General features: G+C 42.6%; 2 protein-coding genes across 2 annotated transcripts; both read right to left on the bottom strand.

The window, feature by feature from the left end:
• Nucleotides 1–12,124: 12,124 nt before the first annotated feature.
• On the bottom strand, nucleotides 12,125–13,730 carry LOC310871120 (caspase-8-like; the record flags this gene model as incomplete). Its single annotated transcript, XM_083782609.1, has 3 exons — nucleotides 13,425–13,730; nucleotides 12,445–13,048; nucleotides 12,125–12,278 (listed from the first exon to the last, which is right to left on the bottom strand). Exons 1-3 carry the CDS (start codon nucleotides 13,492–13,494, stop codon nucleotides 12,125–12,127), a joined length of 828 nt encoding a protein of 275 aa, XP_083638735.1. The 5' UTR covers nucleotides 13,495–13,730.
• A 513-nt stretch (nucleotides 13,731–14,243) lies between these two features.
• Nucleotides 14,244–20,598, bottom strand: LOC310871119 (caspase-8-like; the record flags this gene model as incomplete). The annotated part of the gene is made up of 5 exons (XM_083782608.1): nucleotides 20,474–20,598; nucleotides 19,831–20,021; nucleotides 18,235–18,340; nucleotides 15,343–15,466; nucleotides 14,244–14,380 (listed from the first exon to the last, which is right to left on the bottom strand). The coding sequence occupies exons 1-5, from the start codon at nucleotides 20,579–20,581 to the stop codon at nucleotides 14,244–14,246; spliced, it is 666 nt and encodes a 221-aa protein (XP_083638734.1). The 5' UTR covers nucleotides 20,582–20,598.
• Between the last annotated feature and the right edge of the window lie 362 nt (nucleotides 20,599–20,960).

Genomic DNA, 20,960 nt, shown 5'->3' with positions numbered 1-20,960 from the left:
TGCTTGCGAGTGCGACAGACAGTCACTGTGTATCGCTGTTTTGAAAGAGAAGATACAATAACAAGACACAAGAGGCTACAACGGACTGGATTATTTATTTACCTTGGCTTTCAGTTTAGCATGTTCAGCTTTATGCCAGTCATGCTTTGCATGTTTGATGTATTTGCTTGTCGTGCAACAACTTTCTTTCCGCACAGCTTGCATGTTGGCTCCCCGTTGTCTGCAATGGATCCATCAGCCTTTTTCGGATAGCCAAAGTACTGCCAAACATTTGACCGTAGACACCCCTGCTGTAGACGCTTAGCCGGCGGATACAACAACGTTGGCGAAGCTGGAGCTGGTGTTGGTGCCGGTGGTGGGGATTCTGGCCCATCCTGGCCTGGGGGAATATCTGCCTGTGGCTGTGCCATGCTAACTTTTACCTACCTGGTTGGACTGAACCAACACGACAGCCAATGGAATACAATTGGACCCAAGTGCAACACCCTCTGGCTCTGACAAGGTAGGAAGCACTTTTTAAATCTACCGCAGCTGTGTGAACCACAGTGAATGCACTGTCTGCGACTTGTGCGAGTGGAGTTGCGCTGCATATGTGCAGTTGTGCATGTGTGCAGCATGCGCCCGCCCGCCGGCGCTGCATTAAAATACCGTAAGCTCGGAAATCTCACGGTATCAAATCTCACGGTGTCGCGGTATTACCGAAATTCGGTAAACCACGGCATGCCTAATCACAATATGAGCATTTTAAGACTTATTAATTGCATAGGGGCCTTTGAAGGAAAGCATGTCCTTGTAGGCACCTGGAAATTCTGGAAACTTTTTTTTTTTTTTACTACAAGAAAACCTTTTCCATTGTAAAACCGGCTGTAGTTGATGCCGACTACAAGTTCAGAGTCGTCTGTGCAGGAGACTATGGCCATAACAGTTATAAGTTAATAACTTTTTATTTTTCTTCTATCCCCAACTATTAAAGTTCAAAGAGCAACTTGAGGACAACTGGTCCAGCTTCAGGCCGTGAACGCAGTCGACCCTCACGACCAAGCTCTGCTTCTGGCTGCCAAGACAGTCCGCCACCACGACCCAGCTCTGCTTCTGGCCGCCAAAACAGTCCGCCACCACGACCAAGCTCTGCTTCTGACCGCCAAGACATTCCGCCACCACGACCAAGCTCTGCTTCTGACCGCCAAGACAGTCTGCCACCACGACCCAGCTCTGTGTCGGGCCGCCAAGACAGTCCCCGACTGGACAGTTCGCCACCACGACCCAGCTCTGCTTCCAGGCGTGAACCGCCCAGACATGGAAATCCTCACAGATTTGCCTTCCCACCTGTTATACCCTCTCCTGTCACCCAACACCATGGACAAGGAAAGAAGAAAAATAAACCATGGGACACAGGTAGGGGTTTTTCGTCACCGCTAAACCCCTTATCCCTAAACTATATATAATATATGAGTCATATATTCAAATGACTCAGCTATTTTTCAATAGCTAAAGTTTAATATAATGCTTAAAACGCCAATGGGGGTTCCTGCCCTGAATCGGTTAAGCGAAAAGTAAAAAAAAGTCCATTGTAAAATTGTAAGTCAAATGTGCATTTCCGTTCACTAGGCTGTACGATACAAAATGTACCTCAATTTATATACCAAATACTAGCTATGAATGACTATGGGTTCACACTTGATTTTATAGCAACAATGCACAACAAGCGCTCTGGCCACGTTCACGAAAAAACGAAAAATGGAAAGTTACGAAGAAGTGGCTGAGATCAACAATACTAACTTGGCCAACATGTCCGCTCCTTTTGAAGGAAACGTGGAGGCCTTCCTCCACAGGCCTGACAGTGGGGCAGCCGTGGCCATCCACTCAGTCTGTGTCGACGGGACCGTCTGCGAGGACGATCTCCTCTTTGAGTTCGACACAGACGGAGTGGTGGTCGAGCTGACAAAGCTCAGTGCAATCCAAGGAAGGATTCACTACGTGTTCATCCCTGACCGTGTCAGGAGTGGGCCAGTTTTCCACTGGCCTTTCCTGAAAAAACACTAGCCGCTGAAAACAATAACACCGACAGTACAGAGAGAGTGGGCAAATGTGTATGGGCCACCCTAGGGTATGTGGATGGAGGGTGGCAGGTTCACCTGACCCTTGCCCCCTCCTCCCATACCCTACCAAGTGGAGAATTGAAAACTGTCCTGCAGGCAAAAACAATGTGCATCAAATTCCAGCAGTCCCTGGCCCTGGAGTTCCAAAGTAAATTAGCACAGTTAACAATGGCAGACAAGGAGAGGCCATCTGTACAAAAAAATTGTCTTTTCGACACCACCAAATTCAACATACTTTGGCAGGACCAATTCTTCATGCTGGACCTCCTGGACCAGGCCATCAAGGAGGTGTCGACCCCAGCCGGGATTAGAGTGATGCTCACTCTGACCAGGCTGGGCGACAAAAGCCCATGCCCGTTTGTTCTCCACGACCTAATCTATCCTCACCTTCTGCCAAGTGTGACTGCCATTTCCGTGCACGCCGCAGTTAACATACAGTCCCTGGATGGGAAAGTCGACCTATTGTGGTCGAGATATGGGCTGCACCGGGTCATTGGCAGCCAAAGCAAGGTGTACACAGCGTACACCTTGCATGAGGCTGCCAATGCCCAATCCCCTCTCGACCACAATGGGGTTTCAGGCTTGTCACCGAGCTTGTTGGGTGTTTTCAGGGCGGCTGATGTCGGTGCCATACAGTTGAACTTCGTTCAACTGTATTGTGATGGGCCGCACCGACATCAGTCGCCATTCTACAGGCACCCAATTAGCTCACTCATCCTATCCATGGGGCTTGTGAAGGTGGAAGTGGCCAGGGCGATGCACAGGAGGGCCCGTGCATACCTGAGCCACTTCCAGGACCTAACCTTGAAGATGGGCGTCCTGCTGTGAGCCAGGCTGGAAGGGGTGGTAAGAATCGACAGCGGCACCGGTCAGGACAGGCCGTACGACATCGATGCCCTGAGGAATCCTTCGACAAAATATGCTAAGAAGGATGTGAAGGGGTCCCTGACCTTCCAAGCCCTGGCGAAGGAGGTTCTCCAACACAAGAAGCACTTTCGTTTTGTGTTGGGGAACACCTTCACCAGGGCTTGTGACATCCTTGTAACACACGGCAAGGATCCTATGAACATTCTAATGGCAGGGTTGAGGGAGCACAGGCTGGTCTGGTTCCCAAAAATCAAATACTGGGGCAACAAAAACCGGTATGACGCCTACTGGGACGCACCGGACATGTTGGTCCTGCACCAGTTGGGGACCAGACCAGCGGTCGAGGTGACCCGAGTGACCTCCCTCTCCACCGAGGTCCTTGACAACCTTGTGCGGAAGGGAATTGTATTTGAATCCAAGGTGTCCCTCTACCGGGAGAGAGGGATGCCTTGGATGGCACAGGTACTGGACCGCATCCCACAACAAAACATCGCCAATACTGATCCCAACGCCCATGAGAGACTGGTAAACACTCTGACGGTGGTGGCGTGTTCGGGGATGGCCATGAATCGCGGGTTCATTGAATACACCAAGGTCAGAGAACTGATGATGGACCGCATCATGGTCACAAACCAAACACTGCAAAGATGGAAGATCCTGAGCCGGTTCACCCAGCAAACCATCAAAGACAAAACCCTTTTCTCCCTGGCAGAAGACATCTTCTTCCGAGTTACGCCTCCGGAACAAAGAAAAGAAAAGCCAGGCGAGGAGAAGGAGGAGCCTGAGGCTGTCGAGGTCAGGGACATTGAGGGGGCAGATGCTATTGGGGTTGAGGTTGAGGACCCACAGCTCCTCAACCCCAATGAGGAGGTTCTCAACCTCAGAGACAGGCCCTTCATGTTGCCGGTTGGGAGCAAGCAGAGGTGGACAGAGGACGAGGAAGCCCTGATACCCGTTGTGGGACACGTAGGCATTGCCTACAAGATTTACCATAAGAGGTGCCATAAAAACATGTTTGGAGTGAGGACATTCAGGGCTTTCAAAACCCGTCGAAACGCCCTCATGGCAAAGACTGGTAGGAAGCCCCTGGAGTAGTTTTTTTTTTTTTTTTTAAGTGGCAGGTCGTTTTATTTTATTTCATGTGTTAGGGCTAGGTTTTCATTAAGTTACCTGAGGCAGGTCGTTTTATTTTATTTCATGTGTTTATCGTCTGTCTGTCTGTCTGTCTGTCTGTCTGTCTGTGTGTTTACGTGGTGAAAAGGGTTACAAATACGTGGGATAACAAAAAAATATATAAAAAAGGGTGAGTGTTTGTGTGTGTTTGCCATGTGTTTTTGCATTAAGTCACCTGTGAGGCAGGTCGTTTTATTTTATTTCATGTGTTAGGGTTAGGTTTTCATTAAGTCACCTGAGGCAGGTCGTTTTAATTTATTTCATGTGTTTATCATCTGTCTGTCTGTCTGTCTGTCTGTGTGTTTACGTGGTGAAAAGGGTTACAAATACGTGGGATAACAAAAAAATATATAAAAAAGGGTGTTTGTGTGTGTTTGCCATGTGTTTTTTCATTAAGTCACCTGTGAGGCAGGTCGTTTTATTTTATTTCATGTGTTAGGGTTAGGTTTTCATTAAGTCACCTGAGGCAGGTCGTTTTATTTTATTTCATAGGTTTATCGTCTGTCTGTCTGTCTGTCTGTCTGTCTGTCTGTTTGTTTACGTGGTGAAAAGGGTTACAAATACGTGGGATAACAAAAAAATATATAGGGTTAGGGTGAATGTTTGTGTGTTTGATAAAAAATATAAAAAATCCCCCCACAGTGACTCTGCCTTGACGCAGCGTGGGGGCTTGCGTGCATCTTTGAGTCATATCACAGACATCACAGTCTGTGATGTGACTCAAAGACGCCAGACTAAAGAGTCCAACAATTGTTAACCACACACAAGACACAATCATAAGGCTTGCTGAGACGGCAACAGCAATTTCACCCATGCTTTCACCCAAACACATATCAGCGCGTTCAGCTCGTCGTGCTGAGTCCGAAAATGGTCTCGGTTTTTTTCGGGGGGCTAGGGACAGGAAGTTAGCTAGTACACCCACTTCCTATTTTGGTCTAAATGGTCTCTTACTCCGTTATTTTAGTTTGTATTACTATGTAGGTGGTTGTACTGTTGAATAACTATAAAATGCATGAAAAAAATAGTGATATCGTGATACTGGTTGTGATATAATATTTTTCCATATCGCCCACCATGCAGTGACAGAAGACAGGCTTCTACAGATACTGGAAGAACCAACCCATCCTCCAGAACGACATGTTCCTCGTCGGAATGAAGAGATGTATTTCTTTGCGATGAGCATTGTGCCAATGATGAACGCTTTGAGTGACATGGGGAGAAGCTTTGCCCGGATGCGCATTACCAACGTGTTGATTGAATTACAAACAGCTGAGGCAAGGACCACCGAGCCCTTCTCCCAGCAGAGAGCCTTCTCACCACCATACACTCATCCATCTACAGACCTGCCAAGCCAGTCCTCCCAGCAGAGAGCCTTCTCACCACCATACACTCATCCATCTACAGACCTGACAAGCCAGTCCTCCCAGCAGAGAGCCTTCTCACCACCATACACTCATCCATCTACAGACCTGACAAGCCAGTCTTCCCAGCAGAGAGCCTTCTCACCACCATACACTCATCCATCTACAGACCTGACAAGCCAGTCCTCCCAGCAGAGAGCCTTCTCACCACCATATTAGTGTGATTTGTGCTGTTTGTACTGTTCTACTCCAGTTTTGGTGTAATACGGTTTCAGGAAAATTGTTTTCTGGTTAGTCAGGGAGCCTAGATTGTGATTTTCTTTTTGGTGTAGTTTAGGATTGTTTCTTTTCTAGGTAGGGTTGGGGGGAGTTTTTGTTTGTTATTTTTAGCATTGGCCACCCTGACGTAATATATAATACAGTACACACTTGCCCTGTTGTCTTGTGAATATTGTGAAACCTCTTTTTCAATAAATGTACACTTTTGCCTGAATTGGTTTGTGATCCTTGACAGCCACAACATATATTACCCCTTTGGAGCCAAGACCCCATAGGGTCATAAGGTCGTAATATAAGGTATAAACCTTTTTACGTCACAGAGGCTAAGTCCAGTGACTGCAACACATGTGCGTGCTGGGAACATGCAAACATCTCTCTCCTAATTGATGCTCTTTCAAGCAGAGGCTTGATCACATCAAAAAGCTTGTCAGCACTGCTGTCAGCTTACATGTGATACTGAAAATGCTAAATGCATGAAACAAGTATGCACAAAGAGCTGTTATGATGAGCCCAACTTGCAAGAACACAACCCAGCTGACACTGCAACATGGGAGCAGTGGGAAAAGCAGGATGTTTTAGTGGGAGAGAAAACATACAAGAACTGGGTGAAGAAGAAGAAGACTGGGACAGTGGGAGAACTCACTGATGTGTTCACCCAGAGGCTCAATGTGATTGCAAGTCATCAGCTCAACTGGCTTCATCAGGTGAAGCAGTTCAGGCACATCAAGGAGAACATCCAACCCAATGAAATGGTCTTGCATATAGACTTTTCTGAGAACTATGCGTGTAAACTAAACACTGAGATTCAGGCGTTTCATTTCGGTGGCTATAGGCAGCAGGCAACAGCGCATACCGGAGTTGCCTACTCAGTCAGTGGCTCCCAGTGCTATGCCACCATTTCACAGTCCTTGCTTCATGGTGAGCATGCTGTGTGGGCACACATCAAGCCAGTTATTGATGATTTCCGAGGAAGACAAGAAAATGCAATTGACAACCTTCATGTCCTCAGTGATGGGCCAGCAACCCAGTACCGGAATCGCACAAACTGCTTCCTCATGAGCAGCATTCCTTATACATGGGGATTCAAGAGGGTCACCTGGAACTTTTCAGAGCGTTCCCATGGAAAGGGCACACCTGACGGTGTGGGAGGGGTACTGAAGCGTAAGGCAGACAGACATGCATGTCCTCGGAGACAGTGACCTACAAACACCGAGGGATCTGTATGAGTATTTATCCAAGTCCTCCGATACTGTCACTGTTATGTGGATCGAGGAAGAGAAGATATCCACCATGGATGAAATGCTCCCTCCGACAGTGCGTCCAGTGACTGGGATCAGCACTACGCACCAGGTTCTTTCTTTCTACTCAGGAAAGATATTTTACAGAGACCTGAGTTGTTTCTGCCAGTTTCCTCAGATCTGCACCTGTCACAACCCGCAAAGACTACAGTTTGACCAAGTCTCCCGGGCTGAGGTGCCAGGTGACAAGACAAGTGATGAGTAAGTAACTAAATGATTATCTTTGCCAATTTCCTGAGACCTGTACTTGTACCTGTATAGTGACAATAAAGTAACTTAATTCATCCATTCATTCATTCTCTTCCTTAACTAAGTGGTGGCCCATCTGAGGAAGTGCCCCCTTCCCAGCTCGGCAGGCCCAAAACAGCCTCCGGAACAGAGTACAACGTAGGCTACTTGGCAAATTTGTGGACCTGCTAGTAATTACATTTTACTGCTAAAAACATCTCCCTGACAATTAAATGTCTTTCTTTGACTTTAGTGATGGTGGCTCTGCTGCTGAGGTGCCTTCCTGTTCATTCAGCTCGCCCACCAGAGAACCTCAAACCCAGTTAGTATTATAATCCCTACATATTTACAAAATGTTATGTAGTAGAAGCTAGATATTGCAATCAATGAACTGAAGACAATTAATTGTGTCACTAACATTTGAATATCTCCTCCTGAAGGTCTTCTACTCTAGCCTGGCTGTTGGCTGTGTTTGTTTGGTTAGCAAACGGGTTAGCCATAGCCACATGATTGACACAATGCCATCTGCTTTCCTACTATTCTGATTGGTTGGTATGAACCAATCACCGAAGACTGCCTCTTTGGCAACGCCCATCCCAGAAACGGTTGTAGTAGGGAGGGCGTTCAGACTGAATAATGGAGTTAAACGAAATGAAAATTCAGGCTGAGTGTCAGGCTACTTCTACTCAGGTGCTGTACACAAGTGCATCAATTGGAGAGGCCCAAGCTGGAATTGAGGATTCAGACACCAGTTCAGATGAATACACAAAAGGACAGTTTGTCCTTGATATGAGGGGAAACCATATGTGGGCCAGATTGTGGACATTAACCCTCTTATGGCTGCCCTTAATAACATCTTATTGTGCCTTGGGCCAGCTTTGGCGACTTTTTGAATGACAATAGAAAAATGTGCGATATGACCACAATGTCACGAAATGTCTAATTTTAAAGCTGCAAGTCTCTACTTTACACCGAAAAACGAATTATGTTTCTAGCATGTTCCATCCTTTACTTATAAGCATTTTAGTACACCTTGGTTTCAGTCTAAAATGCTACGGCTAGCCATTAGGGGGTTAATAAGGAAGGAATGGACGTAAACTGCATGAAACAAAGTGGAAATCTAATCTAATACTTTTGGACTTTCACTCCAAGTACGTTTTGACTTCCAGACTTTTACTTGTATTGCAGCATTGATATTTTTACTAAGTAAACAATGAGAGTCCTTTTTCCACCACTGTCGTTAGGTTGGTTTTGATAAAATGTTGGCACTTTGACTCTTAGTGTGTGTGGCTATGCACCTTATTGTCTCTTGAACATCCTTCTGCCGTGGGCCGGCACCACTATGAAGACTTTGGTGTGTGTACCATTCCTGTGCACATCCTCATCATCCTTCTATTACCGGCTCATTAGAAACAGAAAGGCATTATTGTTGACTCACTCGCTAGCATGTTCGCCTTTGTACATCTGCGTATCAGGTTGTCAGGCTGCTATGGCCTATACATCTAGTTTAAAGTTGTCTCTGTGTACAGTATACAGTATAGGCTGTGTTACGACACCCCATATATGGGCATGTTACGTTTGTGATGCCCACCGTCCACATATTTTGTGCCGTACAATACTGTAACTATAAAATAAAGCACAACTAACCTTGAACTGTTAGTCTAACTGATTATTTGTTTCCACAATCGTATCCTGTTCGGGATATTGAATTCCTTGTTATACCATGTTAAAGCCCTACAATAATATCCTGTTCAGAGATATTAAGGCCATGTTATTCAATGTAAAAGCAATTTTCCTGTTGCTGTTTTTCCTAAGTAATTGTTTAATCAATCAGTAAAGTTCAGTCGGTTAAAACACAGTTGCCTTTGAAACATGAAGATATCATCATACGGTGTGACACTAAATCATTTGGTGTGACGTTCCAAATAGTGAAAAAATCATACCTTTATTAATGATGAAACCAACATTTCTTCATGAATTACATAGAAAATAGTATCACGAAGAGTCACAGATATGTGTGTAATTTTAGAGAAGGTTTTGTCACAATAAATACAAAATATGTTGAAAGGCCGACAACATTGAGTGTTGATTGAGTGTTGATTACGAAAATAATATACAGATTTAATACATTTTCACAAAACTATAGTGGATCACAGTGATCAACAAAATGCTGAATAAACTCTGATTTCAATAAAATATCTAAAAACGAAATGTTTCCAAAAAGATGAGAGTGAGTAGTTGAAGTAAATATTACTTCCAGTACACTAACTAAAACTTAGAGAAAATAGACAAAAAAAGGCTGAATGAGATTCTTCTCTAAATAGCAAAATGCAGTACCAGGCATCAAAGCCTCAGACGCTCAGACGATGAAGAAACACGCAGGCAGAGATGTGAACTGAAGATCCATGGGGTTGTATTTATTGAAGGCAAAAACCAATACAGCATAGCATCGCTTCCCGCAGCCCATGAGCTGTGTGCCACGGCAGCACACCACAGACTGACCACGTAGATGGTCAGCCTGCCATCAGACCTCTCATTTCCTTCACAACATCAGATTATATGCAGTTTTCCATCAAACATTCGGGTTTATGGGAGGGGTTTGAAACTTTTACATACAAATGGCTTTTATGTGATGTATTCCCATGCTTTTGTTCTTGCTCTCGTGGGAAGGATGGGTAGCAAGGAATTTATTTTATTTTATTTTATTTTATTTTATTTTATTTTATTTTATTTTATTTTATTTATTTTTATTTTTATTTTTTTCGTGGGAAGGATGGGTAGCAAGGCAATGATGGATAGGCTTCTTTTTTAATAACTTCAATATTTGCCTGAAATACCATCTTTTAAATAATGAATGGTTCAAGTACACATAACACTGTATGCCTACAGCTAAACATTTGAAAACTTTGAATAGAATGTCCACACACTGGTTGAATACTTTAGAGTTTTAATTCAACTCCAAACCAAAGTAAAGTGCTGCATCACTCACATACCAAAAATAAATACAAATGTAAAAAAAAATCTTCAAGTAATAAAGCTGAAACATGAACTTGTGTTTTGAAGCAGAGAGCTACTGGCTATCCCTGGATCAAACAAATTAACTTAAACCAACCAATGGCATGAGGAGTTGGAAAACCAAGAATACTGACTGGTGAATGAATTATACCAGGATTTGAAAATAATAAAACATTTTACCCCAGGGTATGAGATGAGCTCAATTCAGAATGAGGAGCTTTAACAATTAAGTCCATTCTAAATACTGATATACAGTATGCAGCTTAAAAGTGAATAGTGTTAGAACGGTGGTTGGTCAAACAGATTAGAACGGTGGTTGTTGAACTTGCTACCGCTGTCTGGCCTCTGGTTTGCGAACCAAATTAATTGCTTAGTGTTCAGCATCAAAGTATATAACTTAAGTTAACTTGCCATATGCTTAAATGTTCTATACGCCCATCGATTAATCCGCAATAGCTCGTTTTGGAAGCGTCAGGGCTTAACGAGACACTGCTGTCTCGTTGAACCCAGCTGGGTGAATAACCTAAATCAACGTCACCGCGGTAAATGCTCCATATAACTATGAAAGCGCTAATGTTAATGTTCACTGCATACACATAATATAGTTGACCAAGCAATGTTACAGTCCACTGTAGGCTACAGCTATTTGGTTTCCAAATCGTAGCGCTGTAGACTACAGCAATTTAATTTCCGCATCGCAGCGCGCCTCATGTGTGCCCAAAAGAACAGATCTGCAAGCTGTCGACACGCAATCGAGCGGCATGTTGATAGTTTGTATCTGTTATTTTGGTTAGGCAACGCACATTACGCGTGGTATGTGGGTTTGAGAGGCAATGATTAATGTAGGCCTACAGTAGCCTAGTAGATTATAGCCAAGTTGACAGTTGTCAAAATATTGAATAGCTCTGTTCTGGACTGTTGCACAACGTTAGCCAACGGTGAATGATGAAAAAGTTGCACTTTGTTAACGAGGACAGTATTGGACATGCTGCGTCACTTCAGAGGATCGCTGCTACTTTGATTCAAAGATGTTTACTCACCCCTGGAAATCGCTGGAAACCATTAGAATGTTGGAAATGGAACGTGAGTTACAACCTCAAGTAGCCTACCATGCACCTCGCGATGACGCATTCCAAAACATTTGCGCACGGCGGCACGTGATATTTTAGACGAAAGAAAACTTTATTTTGACTTTGCGCGTCCCGATGGTCTCATCAAAGAGAATTTTAATGATCAAAGACCTTTTTGGTCTTGACTCGGTCGTATTCAGACCTTTTTTTTTCACCAAATGCCAATAAAATAATATGAGTCGCGCATATTTAATAGAGTCGGTCGGCAACCGGAAACCAACGTTTTTTTTTGTTAGGCCTCTGCAGCCTGCCTGAGGAGGAATGGAGAGACCAGAACATTAACTAATTAAAGGTGCTTTAATAGTGTTTGGGGAGGACACTGGCCAGGTGTCTCCCCTTCTGCAGATTGCCAGCTCGCCCTCCCAATCCAGCACTGCAAAGGGATTGGGTTAAGCACGCCTGACACAGGACAGCATGCACATTCCTTAAAGGTACAGGGGCCGTCACACTTAGTATATGTTTTTCTTTCTTTATTGCTCTGTAAAGCCCCATTTTTTGTATTGAAGCATGTATACATCTAATTCACTTGTTCAATAGTAATATTTAAAGTCCTATGTTTAGTCCTGAGATATAATAATGCCCGTCACCAACATCATTTAACTTTAAGTTTACATTCAACATTAACCAAAATGCTTTGTTTGCTGTGTGAATGTAGGCTACTCAGCATTTTGGAATCAATTGGAGATAGGTGTGAACACCAGCTTTTTCCTCAGGGTGACCTTCTTGACTTCAGACATCTGCTTTCGGTGCCCAGGACTCCAAGGCGATGCCTCCCTCTGGCTCACATCGCTGTTGACCCGATATAGGATGGTCATGAGGTCATCACCTCTGTAACAAACACACTCAAGAATGTAGTACATGATGTAGCAATGGAGGTGGGTGGTCAAATGTTACTGAGAATTCCTTAATGATACGGTACTGTATATTTATGTTTTCGGTTCCATGTTCAAGAAAAAAATAAGGTTATACCTTTCATTTTAATTATGATAGTTACCTGCGACAGCCCTTTTCTAGCTGTTTCCATAGAGACTGCATGAACCAGCTCCCATTTATTGGGTCTCTAAAGGATACATAGTTCTCTACGGTGGACATGGCAATCAGGAAATCTGCTTCCACAGGAATGCAGACCATCTCAGAAGGCATTGCATCATTGCATTGCATCGCCATTGCATCATCTTCAAGTTCTGTTAAGCTGTCTGCTTCGACCCCACGCTGGACCATCTTCTTGGCCTGACAGGCTTGGATGAAGAACACTTTGGGCTTGTCCACAAGGGTGCAGCAGTTAATTCCATTGAAAGTCTTAGTTATGTCATCAATGTGGAGTAACTCTAAATCGGTCCCGAAAACACCACCCTTGTCTCCATGACTCATAATGCAGCAAACAAAGGCATCTCCGTGCTGTGGAAGAATCTCAACATTGGGATTAATGAACTCGATGCCCTCTCTGGACCACTCCTTTACTTTGGATTCCTGTAGCAGCTCAGTGAGGTCCTTCAAAGAAGAGAAGCGTTTCAGTGTCTCCTCCATTTGGCTCTTGGTTCGGTCTTTAAACATCAACACCCTGAAGCCCAGCCAGCTGAATGTACGTGCCAAATCAACTGCAGGGGAGAAAAACACACAAAAAAAACCTGACTCATTGAAGGTCTAGTGAAAATGTTTTAGACCATATCCGTGGTCATCATATGGGCATACCTAACAATGGGCAAATTCTCATTTGTGTGTGTTTTTATATCAAAAGTCCAGTTTTACAAACGAAACTGCACGTGAGAGACTTTTTCTCCCATAGCTCTGATTGGTTCAGAAACTTCAGAGCCAGGGTTTCAAGCTGAAACTTCAAAATAAAATGCCCACCATTTCCATTTCCCTACACCTTTAAAGTTAAATCACCCAAGCAACACTGCAGCATAGTTAATTTCATAGTTAATTTCTAATGTTTACTTATTGGATATAAGTGGTATAAGACAACATTCATACCAGCATCCTTGTTTGTTCCAGCTCTACACGTAGGTTTAGATCCAGGTTTCTCAAAGTCCTCATTGTTCATGATCACACAGAGGCCTGAAGGTTTGCTGGTCAACTTGTACTGGTCATCCTAAAACAGAGACAGATTTTGAGTTTGTCCACAAATATAGAATGGTACACTAAAATGCCTGTTCCAGGAATAATCAGACCACAGTGCATGTATTACTATGAGCATTTATGTAAAATTAGAAGCTATTACTGCTGAATGTAATATGACTTTTATAGTGCATTTATAGTGAAATGTAATTTGTGACGGTTTCAATTCAATACTTTTACTTACATTTACCTCCTGTCTTTGGTGGTGTGCTACTGTAGGTGAAAAAGACAATAACAAAAATTACATTTCAAAACATAAAACTGCTTGGTACCCATTTTTATAAAAGGTTTACTTGTAAACTTTGTTTTACATTTTTGAATAATAGAATATTATATGGATGACTTTGATGACCAAATCTTGAGCGTTGAGGATACATTTTTCAAATAAGCTCTGTGACTGGCAGGCCTCACTGCTGAAATGCCTTAATAGTTAGTCACCTAATAGTTGGCTCTCTTGCCTCTTTCCTGCAAGATGTGTTATTATTATGTTTGTTAAAATAACATGAGGAATATCCCCCCCTAGGCTATGGTACCAAGTCGGCCATACCACCCATGACCAAAATTTGCATTTAAAACAAAATGTGAGACTTCAGTTTGGATCTGATTCTGGTCACTAAAAGGGCATCAAGGGCTTCCTGTTGTTCTGTAGCTGCTGTTTATGAGGTCTATAGTGGCTCAGTGCAGGGTGACAGGTTTGAACTGCATGGCCAAATTGTGTCTCTTTATAGACAGGGCTTGAAACAGAACCTGTATTCTCAGTTGAGATTCTGGTTGGTTTACATTACTGGTCAGGTCAGTGGTCAGGCTGCATTCTGGTGTTAAAATACCAACATAAGTCAGAAGTACATGAGCCAGAGCTCCAAATGTGGGCTATGATTACCTAATCTGGGTTCCCAGGAGTTTTCGAGACGAGATTACCAAATGAGTAGGCAAAGCATAGAAGACATTTTTTTTTATTTCAACGTCAGGCCTAAATGGGTTAATATAGATTAAACTGTTTCAAGTAAAGTACTGTATGATGACCCTTCCACAGGAGTTTTTTGATATTTACATGTTATTTTCACCTACTAGGTGAATTGGATGACACATTTTAAGAAATTGTTATCACCATGAAACTTCCCCGGTTTTCTGAAATTGTACATTTAAATTATATAGGAAAACATGCCAGATTTTGCATAACTTTCCAGAATCAAAATCGGAAAAATGTGATATAGCCAGAGGCAACCTTCTTATTTAATGTTGTTTACATGTTAGAATCAAAGGTTTTAATTAATAAGTTGCTACCCCCCCCCCCCCCCCCCCCCCCCCCCCCCTGTCCCACACAAGTATTACTTCTGCCCCTCAAATGAACACTTATAGGAAATGTATTTCTGGCAGAGTACCTGTAGGCATCAAGTGTTCCACAACTAATAGTGGAAGTCAGTCATGTTGCTTTTGAGTTCTCTCATGTAAAGCGTGCAAGAGTAACAGATGTGATAAATATGCTGCGTTTAAATATTCTGTGTTTCGTGACATAAAGTTTTTCAAATTATGCATTGCATACTAGTTTTCTATAACATTATTGTACATTCAAAAGTGACACCATGTGGTCAGAGGAAGACAAAAGCTTTCTGTGGTTTTCTAACAGATGGCTAACAGTTGGATTGAGAGACGAATTACTGTGCATGTCCCATGTGTCTTTTACTCAGAACTGTCAATAGCACTGATCATGCATTTTTCTGCAATTCAACATTGATGTGTTTGAGTTTGACGAGAATTTGTATGTTTCTATTACCTTCTCTGTGAATTATTTTAACCAGTTGGCTATCACACTGCTCTAGTATCGTTTTGAGCATATCCATGTTCTCCTTAGATAGCAAACCTTTCTCCTCCATTTCAGCCATCACGTCCAGCGCGGTCTGAAATAGAGACGGATTGATTTTATTTGGAACTAGAAAAAGTGCCCTTCCGGGCACAGGTCTCCACCAGGTTATCCACAGATCCGTGCAGTTAGAGGTAAAAACACTTTTCGGCCAGTTATAGCGCCACCTTGAGGCTGAGTTGAAATTGTTCATGTGGCATTTCGTCCTCGGCCTAGTGGGAATGTGGGTGCACAATTTCACGGAAATCACGCGATGTGTTCATGATTTGCAGCATTTTGTTTGAAACTGAGCACTCCTGTGAACTTTGGAAGCCAATCTTAACCAATCAGGATGGAGTCTGATAAATCTGAAAGACCCGTTTCGTTGAATGGCTCTAGAGAGACTGTGTACCAATTTGCGTGATGTTTGGACAAAATCTGTAGGTGTACTGTGCAAAAACTTGTTTTGCACAAAGCGGCCTCCTGGTGGCGCTATAACAGGCCGTTCTGGAAAGTTTGGGGCAGAGGTTCATGGTTGGCATCCAGGGAGTGTGTGTGCAAAATATGGCATGGAAAAACTTGTTTTGCACAAAGCGGCCTCCTGGTGGCGCTATAACAGGCCGTTCTGGAAAGTGTGGGGCAGAGGTTCATGGTTGGCATCCAGGGAGTGTGTGTGCAAAATATGGCATCGACCGGGTTAACGGTGGCCGAGATTAGCTGTTCACGGACACACGGACACACAAACGGACGGACACACAAACGGACGGACACGCGGACGGACGGACGGAGTGCAAAACATACTCTCCCCACATGCCTTCGGCCTGGTGGAGACAACAACATGGTCCACGACATATTTTATTTTATTTATTTTATAACGTGCACTCATTAAATGTTCTCAAATATAAACTTGAATCAAATCAAACTATTTCTAAGTAGAGGCAAGAAAACAACCAGGTGCTCGACGGAGACTTGCAGGTAGATACAAAAATATAGAAATAGTAAAAAGGTGCTCCTGGATCAATCGGCATAAGACATTGTGCATTTGTTTGTTTAACTGTATGTAATGTGTTTTATTTTCGTTTTATTTTTATTTTCGTTATTATTATTATTATTTTGTTCTGTATTTATTGTTGTCAAAACATTTCCTGATAAGATTTTGTTTGTATTCGTGCTGCCATGGGGATGTGGGGGGGGGGGGGGGGGATTTATGTCAATAATTGTTTTGAAATTACTTCTTTGTACTGTAAAGAAAATCAATAAACATTTTTTTTAAATCGGCATAAGACATCTATTCAAAAAAGGCGGAGATCCGGGCACACAAAATAGGCTATCTAGTGATGCACCGAATATTCGTCGTCCACAGAAAATATTCGGCAGAAAATGGCTAAAAATGCATTTTCATATCCTGGATGTAATCTGGAGAATATGCCTTCATGGCTTAGAATCGAACATTCATCCTGTTCTGGGTCTTCTGCATTACTTAATAGCCCTATTAAGATCAAGAAAAGTACTTATGGACATAACCCCATAATTCAAAATTCTCTGAAAGTATGGTCTCAGATCTTAGCATTGACAAAGGCTCCTAAAATATATTTGGATTCTCCTATAAATTCCAATCCGGCTTTTCAGACAGGATTGGCGGATCCAACCAACAGTTGCAAGAATCCTTCCATCATCACATTTCTCAGATCAGGTTCAAAACAAAGGCAGAGGCACTGCTAGCTAGGAAGTTAATCCTACAGGCCTGGAAGTCGGAAAAACCTCTGACAGTTGACATGTGGCTAAAGGAGCTGGGAGGAGTGCTGCATTTGGAGAACATTTGATTTACCCTGTCAAAAAGGGAACCGTTATTAAAAAAAATCTGGTCACCCATTATTGAGATGCTTGTTATGTTGGACTGAAGTGATTGAATTCAATATTGTTCTGCCCCGTAATGTCATCTAATTAATGTATAGAATCTTTGATATGTATGTGTATACTGTATGTATGTTTGTATGGGTGTCTATGTGGGTACACATGTATACATATATGTTTTGTTTTCCATATCAGAAATGTTTTTTAGAATTGATTGTGATGTTAGATAGCCATGTCAGTTATTATTTTATTGTTTTTGTCTTTTTCTTTGATGGTTATGTTTTGTCTTTTTTATTGTAAGTCTCTTGTTTTGTATGTTTCTGCCATTTTTTTTCCAATCTGTAACTGGTACTGCCCTGTACTGGTTAAACATTTTTGAAATGCTTGTATACCAAAAATCATAATAAACCGTTTTCTTTTTTTTTAATGCATCTTCGGCCTATTCGGTTTCGGCCCAAATAGGCAGAAAATATTTCACTGAATAGTGTATGCAATTAATGCATTCAAAAGAGCTGACTAAATGTTTTATGGACCCATAATAGTGATTATTATTTAAGTTAAGTTTTGCCATAACCATTTATTTTACCATAAGTCAGGTAGCTTTAATTGGTACGGCCATGACAGCAATGGTAGGAAAAAACTAAAGATATATAATATTAATCATATTCTGATATTCGGCCGACTGTTCCCTCCTAGTCGGTATTCGGTTTCGGCCAAGAATTTCCCTTTCGGTGCATCCCAAAAAAGAGCAACATGTTTCGACCTATACCGGTCTTCGTCATGGCTGATGAAGACCGGTATAGGTCGAAACATATAGGTTAAATAAAGATTCTTCTCCTTTTTAACTATTTTGTGTGCCCGAATCTCCACCAATTTCTACGTTTTCAGAAAAAATCTGGCATCAAACCCAAATATCTGGCATCGGTCGGGCTCTAATGCATTCAGTGGTATCTACTATTCATAAAGACTCACAGTACAAGACTCCAGCTGTCCCCGGCTCAGCTCCTTGCTCAGTAGATATTTCATCTTATCCAAATTCTCTTGGGTCATGTCCTCATGTATCTGATACAACATCACCCTGAAAAGAACAGATGTTGGAAAAGGAGGGGAAAAAAATGAAATTCAGTTAGAAAACATTTATATATTCATTTTTTTCTCTTTCTTAGTTTTGGAATGTAATTTCATACTTCATATCATGATTATCATCCCTGTCGGGTGAAAACCGTGTATGTCCAAAAACTTTACTTTTCAGGAAGTGGAAAACATAACCAATGGTTATTGGTTAGTCAGTCACAACTTAAGTTCTTAGTTAACACCTTGAGAGCCCAGGCCATATATTTAATCCATTAATAAAATGTGCCCATCGTCAGCAAGCGCCTCTATGGCTGTAGAGCGATGCGATCAGTTTTCATAGCACTAATTTGACGGAGATTGATGGCACATGACCGTGCACTTTAGGTCATAGGCCCCGATGATGTTAATGCTTAGATGATGCTTTTCATTGGTTATATGACTTCCATGCCTATTTTGGGCATGTCATCACAGAGGAACTTTTTTTTGAGTGGTGCGACCACTCCTACAACCAGCAATGTCCGTGCCTATCTATGTGCCTATCTATGTGGCCATGAGCACGAGTATATTTGACTATAGGGTACCAGTAGGGGGCGCCAGAAACAGAGAGAGGGATAGTGCTGCAATTTTGCCTGCTAATGAGAGAGAGAGAGGTGTGGGGGGGGGGGGGGGGGGGGGAGCTGCACCACTCAGTTCACACGTGTGTGATTTTTTTGTAGTTTTGGCTACTTTTGAGCAACAGTCTCATACGAACACAGAAAAAAATAATATATATATATATATATTTATTAGCCGGGGAGCAACAGGCCCAAAATTGGGCAGGACCTGTGACGTCATGTCATACTTTTTATGTGTTTTTGAGTGGTGCAACCACTCCAAGGAACAGCAATGTCCGTGTTCACCTATGTGTTCACCCATATGTTCACCTATGTGTCCGTGTGACGTTAATGAGCACGAGTATGACTATTAGTACCAGTAGGGGCGCTGTTGTGCCAGAAACAGAGAGAGAGAGAGAGTGCTGCACTGTTGCCTGCTAATGAGAGAGAGAGATAGATAGAGAGAGGGGGGGGGAGTTGCAACACTTAGTTCACACAGGTGGGATGTTTTTAATTAATATGGTCATTAAGGTCCACAGAATGAGAGGCCTGCTCTGCCGGAAACACCTCGAAAGGAAGTTAAATACCACACCATAGACAACCAATATGAAGGCAACATTTCCCAAATTTCATCATGCTTTAAGTAGCATGTAACAATTGTGACATGTCAAACTAGGGGGTTTTCATGATTCTGAATCCATTCCAAGCATTAGTTTTGCACGAAAAACACGCAGGCCTCTCATTCTGTGGACCTTAATGACCAAGTGAATAGAGAAAACACAAATAAAAGTACGGCATAACATCACAGGTTGAGGTTAATCCATAACCGTTGAGCTTTTGGGTTTGTGGCTCCCCGGCTATATGAACATACAAGGTTTCTACCGACAGGCTTCTGTAGTACCTGTAGTGTGACAGAATGGGACTTGCATCCGTTTGTGGGTCAGAACTGGCGTTTGTTCGGCTACTGTCTGTCTCCAAGAAGTTCAGCAGGTCAATTCGACCAATAGTCTCAAGTAGTTGTTGCAGGAAGTGGTGGTTCTCTAAGAGGCCTTTGTCTCCTAGTCTCTGGAACAACTCCTTTGCATCTTTCACCTGGAAGAAAAGAGAGGGGGAAAAAAGTTGCTAAAATACTAACTTCACTGCTAAACTTTACATAACTTTGTCCAAAACACAACAATGGCACAACAATCCAAAGACGCATTTCATTTAGGCCTTTGCTTTTGGGTTTTCTCATTTGAGAGAAACATTTATAAAGGTCCTGGACTCCTGGTTAACAGGGAAGATGCTTGGAATTATGCCTACTTCCTCTGCTGTTTATGAAATTATATTGAACTATATTTGAGGCATCTTTAGATTGCTGTATGAGCCATAGCATCTTCCTTATATTTCAGCAATGTTTGGTGCTTATGTGAGCTACAGTAATAATAATAGCCATAGAATGTCTGTGAGTTTACATACATTTCTTGATGTACGGTAGTGTAGCCTATGTAAGACATTATAGGGCTACAGTGGAAAAACTAGTGAAAAACAGATATTAAACACACCTTCTCCCTGCGTTTCTTCTTCAGAACGTCACGACATAGGAAGCACAAGGCAGCGACCTCAGAGGAGTCCAACTCCTCATCGATGTGACAAAGTGTCAGCAAATGCATCACTCATACACTCAGACTGATGTAACAAGTTTGTTCCTCAACAGCCACAGTCTTGTCCTATCAGTGAAATAATGGGGGGTTTTATTAAAGGGGGACAATTATCGTCTGGGACTGGGGCCACATTACATAGGAGTTACGAATGATCCGTTTCCCCCTAGGAAATTCCCAGGGCGTACCAGTTGTCGAGTGATACACGTTCATTCAAAACAAACAAAATTTTATGTTTACTTTAACAAACTTTACCCAGAGTTCAGTTAACATTTTAAAACTCACCCTTTAGTTGAAACGCCAGTTTCTGTCCGATTACAGTCCTTGAGGAAGCTTGTATACGAACCACACGTCCAAAATGTGTTGTAGTTTTCCAAGTAAACAATGTGTT

This window comes from Protomyctophum parallelum (genome assembly GCF_964188405.1).
Source record: "Protomyctophum parallelum genome assembly, chromosome: 14".
Lineage (NCBI taxonomy): Eukaryota > Metazoa > Chordata > Actinopteri > Myctophiformes > Myctophidae > Protomyctophum > Protomyctophum parallelum.
Note: the sequence above shows the minus strand (reverse complement) of the source record. Positions and strands in the feature narration are given on the sequence as shown.